The sequence below is a fragment of the Dipteris shenzhenensis genome, chromosome 12 (assembly GCF_047967505.1).
Source record: "Dipteris shenzhenensis isolate YYH24624 ecotype China chromosome 12, Dip_SZ_1.0, whole genome shotgun sequence".
NCBI lineage: Eukaryota > Viridiplantae > Streptophyta > Polypodiopsida > Gleicheniales > Dipteridaceae > Dipteris > Dipteris shenzhenensis.
In genome coordinates, this window is record NC_141607.1 from 51,596,266 (window position 1) to 51,603,880 (window position 7,615).

At 45.0% G+C, this 7,615-nt stretch overlaps 1 protein-coding gene across 3 annotated transcripts; it reads left to right on the forward strand.

Moving 5' to 3' along the window:
- The first annotated feature begins 633 nt into the window (after window positions 1–633).
- Window positions 634–7,136, forward strand: LOC147896363 (uncharacterized). 3 transcript variants are annotated; one of them, XM_087382500.1, is made up of 3 exons: window positions 660–752; window positions 864–996; window positions 6,178–7,136. In XM_087382500.1, exon 3 carries the CDS (start codon window positions 6,200–6,202, stop codon window positions 6,725–6,727), a length of 528 nt encoding a protein of 175 aa, XP_087238626.1. In that variant the 5' UTR covers window positions 660–752; window positions 864–996; window positions 6,178–6,199; the 3' UTR covers window positions 6,728–7,136. The 3 variants fall into 3 exon arrangements, with proteins under 3 accessions (XP_087238625.1, XP_087238626.1, XP_087238627.1); XM_087382499.1 differs by lacking the exon at window positions 864–996 and having other exon boundaries at window positions 634–752; XM_087382501.1 differs by lacking the exons at window positions 660–752; window positions 864–996 and adding an exon at window positions 2,739–3,542.
- Window positions 7,137–7,615: the final 479 nt, after the last annotated feature.

Below are 7,615 nucleotides of genomic sequence, written 5' to 3' on the forward strand. Positions count from 1 at the left end.
GCACATTCGCCCATCAAAATTGGTGTTGGGTTGGAAGGCTCTTTGCGCTCGTATGCTACCCATGCACACAATTTTGATGTGTCATTTGAGTCACGTCCGAGCTCAAAGTCGGGTGGCCTAGAAGGAGCACCGACGATGACATCCAATTAGGAGCTATGCCAGCAATTGAACCTGGAGCCCGTTGTCACGAAACTGGCGCACTTGCTAGCCAGCCCAGTGCTATTTGTTTTATTGTATATCCAAACCCGTTTGCCTTGTTGTGAAATGAACTATGGACGGATGGGTCTTCTGAGTAGAAATCGAAGTAGATGACACTTTTGGGGTAGGGAAGGGCCATGGGGTGGCCATTCATAATAGGAAGCCGGTTGGATTACGACGATCGGTTGGTAGGCTCGGAGCCGAAATTCGACGGCTTTCGACCGGGATGGCCCATTCTTGACCGTCTCGTAGCAGATTTTTTGGATTCGGTGTCCGAAGGCCATCTCAAGGGGTTTTTAGAAAGACTTGATCGGACGGTGGAGATTAGATCGCAGCAGATTTTTGGATTCCGTGTCGCGAGGCCATATTAGAAAAAGACTTGATCGGACGGTGGAGATTAGATCTGCACCGATCCGCGAGATTCACCGGAACCATAAACACGTTTAATCTAAAAGCGGAATATTCTTTTGATTCTTCACTCCACTTAACCTGGCAGTACGTTCAATGCTGCAGTGCAAAGGAGTTCCTCCGATTTCCGCGTCTTCTTCTTTGAGGTCCTTCTGATCCTCTAGCTTTAAATCTTGCGCGTTTTCTTCAATTCTGAATCTTAGTTAATGAGCAGATTAACCACTCACCTTTTATCAAAATTCGTTCCCCGTTTGTAGGACTACCTGCCTGCAGCGCTGGAAGAAAAACTGCTCAATAGCTTGCTTCGTCATTTGCTTAGTATTGTCAATCCGGAGTGAGAAAGTATGCCATAACGAGCAATTCGTAAGCGTGGCTTCAAAAGAAAGAGAGGTCCGTTGACCATACAAATTGGATGTTTTTTATTTCCCCAAAAATGAAACTTCTATATTATTTTCTGAAAACCAGCTATCTGCCAGGGTGCGAAAGAAAGTCCAGGAAAAAGAGACCACCTTTGGTTCTAGCTCACGTACCATGAAAGCAATTGCCAACAACTCCGTAGGGAACACTTGGATTCTCGATCCGTGAGAATATTAAATATTCTTGCAGGCCATGTTTTGCAGAATTTATGACTACCGTAGGAGGTCTTCTTATGGTAGCAAGTCAAGTCTGCTGCTGCCATTCACAAGGCTGCAACTCGTAACTCAAATATGCCATTCTGTGATGCTAACTATTCCCTCCTAGGCATCATCATGTGATAGGCGAGACTCTTTGCTCACCATGTAAGTAGGGTGGATCATCTCAATAAGAAAGGCATGCCATCTCTCTATGAGTTTGCCATTCCGAGTGAACACTTATAAAAACATGAGATGATCAATCAATCATACTGTTAGATGGTTCGTCAAACTAGGAGCATATGGACAGACCTCCATGTGCCACAAGCTAAAAGAAGTAAACCTTTCATGTGCCACAGGCTTGAGCCAATGACTGTGGCTCCATGGATATGCAGCTAGCTGGAGACGCTTGCAAATGCGAGTTGTGTATAAGAAGGATACCCATGCAGGCCATGCAGATTGCCTGGTCTGGGTGGGCTATAACAACTCTAGGCTCTCTTTGCATGTCTTCGAGAGGGCGGCCCTCCCATAACTAGAGCTGTCAGTGTACATCCTCTCCTCTAGCTGGCTGTGTATCTATAGCCAACCGCTTGTCCTGCCTCCCTTCTATTGTGATCCTCTGCCGCTGAATTGTGCTCAACTGTGAGATCCTTGCCTAAACAATTAGGCTGTAACTCTAGTACCACATCTGGTCCTAACTATAGGACATCGATGAGGATGCCAGCTGAGGTGTTTTGTTCTCTCCCTCTAAGTGGGAGTTCAATTGGGGAGAATTTTCGCATTCATAGTATGCTCCACATCCCCATGGATGTGTTTGGGTCACTGTCCCACTATGCAATGTACGTCTTGGTGACTAGCTCTTGATCTCGGTCTTGGGGTACCGTACAGGTGGCTGTCTCTCTATCTTCATGTTGTATTAGGCTGGGTTGATAAAGATTTGGGTGAATGTCTTATCAAGATCCTCATAATTGGGGAACTGTCCTAGTGCGTTGGGCCTGTGAAAGCTTCCATTTGTGAGAGTGCTGCCATGCCTCCCTCGTGGGCCTGTGAAAGCTTCCATTTGTGAGAGTGCTGCCATGCCTCCCTCGTTCTATAGTGTTCTTTAGTAGGGACCTTATACACAGGTTATACATGTCGTATACTAGTTTAGACTCGATATTTCAAGCCATGAGGGCTTATCAATCCATGGTGGGTATGGACCAACCCCAAAACCCCTTCCCCTTCTCCTTCCCCACTCTCCCCACCCCACCCATAATGCAAAAAATTTATAGGAATTTGACTTGATTCTTAGAGATTCTGCCTTTCGAAGAAGTTAATTATCCTGTATGCCAAGTGTGGTGCCTGCAGATGAAAAACTTATCCTTTGGTAAGTTTTTCCAGCAAGCCTTTTGTTTGACTGACAAAAATGCTATTAGTGTGCTGCCATACTTCCATGCTACAAAAGTAATGCAGCTGTCACAAATCTATTTTTTAGAATCTGTAATGGCATACTGCTACCTTGAGTTGATCTATGATAGTCTAATGGCTTGTAATAATGAGACTATCCACATAGAGAATGACAAGAACGGAAGTGTCATTTTTCTGTAGAACCAAGAGATTTGGATCTAATTGGGCCTTTTTCGTGTCAAATGTCTGAAAGTAAGCATCTATTCTTGGTGCACCACAACCTGATTCCCTGCTAGAGTCCCTATAGTGGCTTGAGAAGCTTACAAATCTCTTGCTACTGTTCCATCTGTCAAAGTGCAGCGGAATATGCAAACAGAGAAGAGAGGGCGGAAATGCAAACTGAGACAGCAAGAAATGTGAATGCAAAAGAGATGGAACTGCACAGCAAACGTCAGGGAAAACTCTGCCTTATGACTGAGAAAACCTCCACAACTTGGTTGCAACGCCAGGGCTGAACTGTGCCTTTGATTGACAGGTAACTGAGGTTGAACTGCACCTGGAATGAGACCAGAAATAGGCTGTAGACTGCGCCTAATAACTGTTCAGAGGCAGGGACTTTTTATAGTAGGAGGGAAGGGCTGCAGACAGCCGACCTGACCCAACCAGGTCTGGTTGGCCTATCTGCCTGACCTGACCTGGTCAGGTCACTTCCCTTCTACTGCAGCATCTCGGGAATGCCATGTGTCACTTTGATGAATACGTGTAAGAGAGGAGAGCATAGGGAGTTTGTACATCCCATCATCAACTGCTCCTTCCCATACTACTCCACTTGTTGCTTTGTCCCTCTCTTCTTCGAACTTCACACGCTTGCCAGTCTTGTACACTTCATGCACGGCCAATAGGTGGAAACCAAGAGTTGGAACACAAAGAACCTGGGAGGTATGCTTCCCCTCTCAAATTCTCTATCAACAGGCAAAGCTCAATAAATGGTTGAGGTCATTTAGATGTATTTATGATAACATAATGCTAGGAAGTTTATGACTACCTACACCAAATTCACCGCATTATGGAAACTATTTTTATAAATTCAATATTAGGAGAAAATTGGTTCAAATTGGAATTTACATTCTGACTGTGTCTTTTTTAAAAAGACCGTTCCAGGAACATGGGTCCATCTTCTTATAAGTACTGCTATTTATTGATTTGATTCAAACGATTAGGCTTAGCCACAGTTGGGTTTTGTGTGAGAGAAGAGGCTGACAAGGTGAGCGAAAAGGGGGGTGGATGTGGCAAGGGAACCTTAGCTACAAAGGAAGCTCCGAGTGGGGAGAAGCCGGGGGGTGAAGAATCAAGATGAGTCTTGAAAGAGGTGACAGTGAGATGAGGGTGACAGTTGGGGGGGAGGGGGGCGATGGGATGCAATGCAACATGGAGAGGGTTGAGTTGGGGGTGGAGTCGGAGGAAGCACAGGGATTGGTGGAGGGGGCCAAGGGGAGGGGGGAGCTGACCTTGATGTTCATGCCATTCGGCCTTTGTAATGTCCCGGCCACATTCCAGCGAGTCATGTTCACAGCTTTCAAGTCATTTCTGAATAATTTTTAGCAAGCATTCTTGGATGATTTGTGCATCCATCACTCGACAAAAAAAAACCACTTCAAATGTCTTGAAGTAGTTCTAATCAAATGCAAGGAGTATGGCATCTCCCTAAATCCAACAAAATGCCAGTTCATGGTCACCCATAGAGTTGTTTTGGGACACATCGTTTCTCAACATGGAATTGCAACTGACATGGACAAAATCAAAATCATCATGGAATTGCCTCCTCCTACAAATTCCAAAGGTGTACAGGTCTTTATGGGACATGCTAAGGAATTCTGAGCAGTGACGTGTAGCCCCACCTTTGTGGGGAGATCAAAGAACTCCCTTTTGGAGGAAGGCGATGCTCAAGTTGGGTCTTGTTTGGTTGCTAACCGTGTTGGGATGACCATGCCTGGAATCTCATACTCGCCTCTTGCCTACGTCGAGCCCATCATTTTTGATTCTTTGTTGTTCTCTTGCTGCTCTTCTTGGCTTCCACTCTAGTCCACACCCCGTTGGATGTGGCAAACCAGGAGATTTGTGATTGAGGTTGTGGATAAGCTCTATCTACATCCTATAAGCCACTTGGGAGCAAAACACGGAGGGGTCTAGGAAGATTCCTGAAAGGCATGAGCGTTTCTACAAGGCATGGCCCACATATTTGTTACATTCTCAGAGTCGAGGAGTCCGTTGGTTGTATATCCCCCACCTTGGTTGTTGGCACCTGTTTCTATACACTCTAGGCAGTGAGCTAGGATCCTGAGAAGCGGTAGCCAGCTGCCCCTTTTGATTAGTTAAGTGAAAGTGTGGGCAAGTCCTAGCCGAGTGGTCCATCTGTTTGCAGCGCAAGCATTGCCTTGTAAGCTTAAAACCTTGACCGTTTTGCCTAAGACTCCACCATCCAAGCTCTCTAGCGACACATCCTTGGGGAGGGTGTCCGAGTTGTTACTGATCAATCACACCTTTGGACCCCATCATGAGAGAGTACCGAGGCTGCTGGTATCCAAGGAGCTAAGTTGAAAAAGAAAAGCCCCCTTCCCATAGATTGTGACATCTTGAACATGGTCACTTGCCAAGGCTAATCTCACTTGGACACAATCTCGAACCTATCATCGCGTAGGGGTAGGGTCAACACTGCGCCCCACACTTGCTCAATCCTGAAAAGAACGAATATCTCTGCATCTGTTCTTTGTCCTCTAGCAAAAGGGAAATCTTGATGGCTGAGGGTGTTGAGCTTTGAGCCCCTTTGTGCAGGCCAAGTTGTAGCATTCTGAGTCAAGATCCTTGGTTGAAACAAAATCCCTCACTTGCTAGCTTAAAGAGGAAAGGGGGCAAAAGGGAAGGTATGAAGGGGGGGGATGGAAAAGGGGAAACGAAGGGATGGAAAGAGGAAGAAGAGGGGGGGGGGGGAGGTGGGACCCTGTGCCTACAGCACCTTAAAAAGAACCCTTCCTGGCTGTCAGGAGCAGACTGAAGGGGTTCGAAAACAGAGGGGAGTCCCTAAGCAGGGGGGCTGGAACCATCTGTTGCAGGCCACCATTGGCTGGAATCATCTGTTGCAGGCCACCATTGGGGGTCGTGAACAGCTACCAGGGCTGTAGAGCCCATGGGAGCGGTGTAAGGGCCAAAAGGTTGCACCATTGGTTATTAGAGACTACATACGGTCTGTAGCCTCTGAGGGGTATGTGCAACCTTAGAATTTTCCAATATTAGGTCCTTCTGGTTTGCTAGAGTATATACTCTGGCGTAATTCTCATGGTATTTGTTCTCGGTACTGGATAAGGTCGGATTGTTTATATAGATTTTTTTCATGATGGGGCTGCTTCCTTGTTTGGCACTTTTTCGACTGTAAATTTTAATCAAGAATGTTTTCTCTTGGCAAAGGCGATCTTGTACTTTCATTGTTTTAATTTGTCTTGAAATGGTGATACCTGCTTTGTGAGTTCTGTTGAAATTTTCTTATTAATTCAAATTAGCTATTCTTATGTGCTGGCAGGTGCTCAGATCTTGTCACGAAGATGGAAGAACAAGCTTCTGCGAAGGTCACACTGCGAAATTTTGATATATCAGATGCTGAGCACTTTATGGCTTGGGCTGGAGATGATGATGTTACCCGTTTCACGACATGGGATACATATGTGTCCATGGAAAAAGCGAAGGAGTTTATAACAACTGTGGCAATACCCCACCCATGGTTTAAAGCTATCGCTGTTGATGGAACACCCATTGGCTCAGTGACACTCAATCAAGGCACAGGTGTGAATTGTTGCCGTGCTGAATTGGGATATGTTATTGGAAGGAAGTATTGGGGGAAAGGCTTCACTACACAGGCAGTAAAGTTGGCATTGTCCCTTGGCTTTGAAGATTTACAAATCCAAAGAATCGAGGCTTTAGTGTATCCTGAGAATCGGGCATCTCAAAGAGTTCTTGAGAAAGCTGGTTTTGTTCGTGAAGCATTTTTGAGAAAATACATTTATGCTAAGGGCAAGGTTCGTGACTGTGTCATGTTTGGCTACGTTAAAACAGATCAGCAGCCATCTGAGTGAACAATTAACAAGTAACGACAATGTTTTGTAAAAGAGCTTCATCAACCTCATGTGACAGATGTATTTTCAGGAGGCATAGCATCACAAACTTTTATATCTAGAAGTATCAGGGAAATCCGAAAAGTACATGCTTGCAATTAAAGTTGCACGCCTAGTTTACTGAACCCTCTGTGACAATGAGGAAGGCTGTACGTCAAGACAATGCAGTAGTAATATTCTGCCTTGAAGCTTAAAAGGGACGGTCAAAATGAATGCCCACCCAAAAGATGTTTGGAGGATGAAACTTTTGCCATATTTATTACCTCGCTCGCCACAGCTTCATATTGTATGATTTGATAAGAGTATGGATTGTTTTCCATTGAAATATATCTCATGGTATTCCATTGAGTCTGATCTCATGTTGAGCCTTCATATGGTGCAATGCTATGTCCACACATGCATTGTGTGACTTGATAACAGTATGGATTGTTTCCATTGGAATGTATCTCATGGTATTTCGTCGAGCCTGGTCTCATGTTGGGCATTTCATATGCTGCAATGCTTTGATCTCCTTTGCTAAGAAGTAGAATGAGCTGGGTAATTGAGTTTTTGGCATAAGGTGGGGTGTTGGCATGCGTATATGTGAGAGCCAATCCTTTAACTTGTTCTAGACCTGTCGTCAGGTTGTTATGCTCAAGCCGAGATAACATGACCTCTGAAGGATTGGTGGACATTTTCCTTTAGAGGACCAACTTTCTGTATTATATTTTGTTGTGCTTCAAGTATATGGTTAAACGAATCAATGTCAAGGTCCAAGGGGTGGGGGCGAATTGACACTAACTAGATGGTTCTAAAGGTCAGGGGCATCAAGTTATGTAATTGCTGAGGGTTAAGTGGAATTTAATGGTA

What these genes read in the sequence shown, in the direction of transcription:
- LOC147896363 (XM_087382499.1), top strand. Translation starts at nt 703, where the DNA reads ATGCTGCAGTGCAAAGGAGTTCCTCCGATTTCCGCGTCTTCTTCTTTG. An exon ending in TCCGCGTCTTCTTCTTTGAG is followed by an intron (nt 753 to 6,177) that starts GTCCTTCTGATC and finishes ATGTGCTGGCAG; the next exon opens with GTGCTCAGATCTTGTCACGA.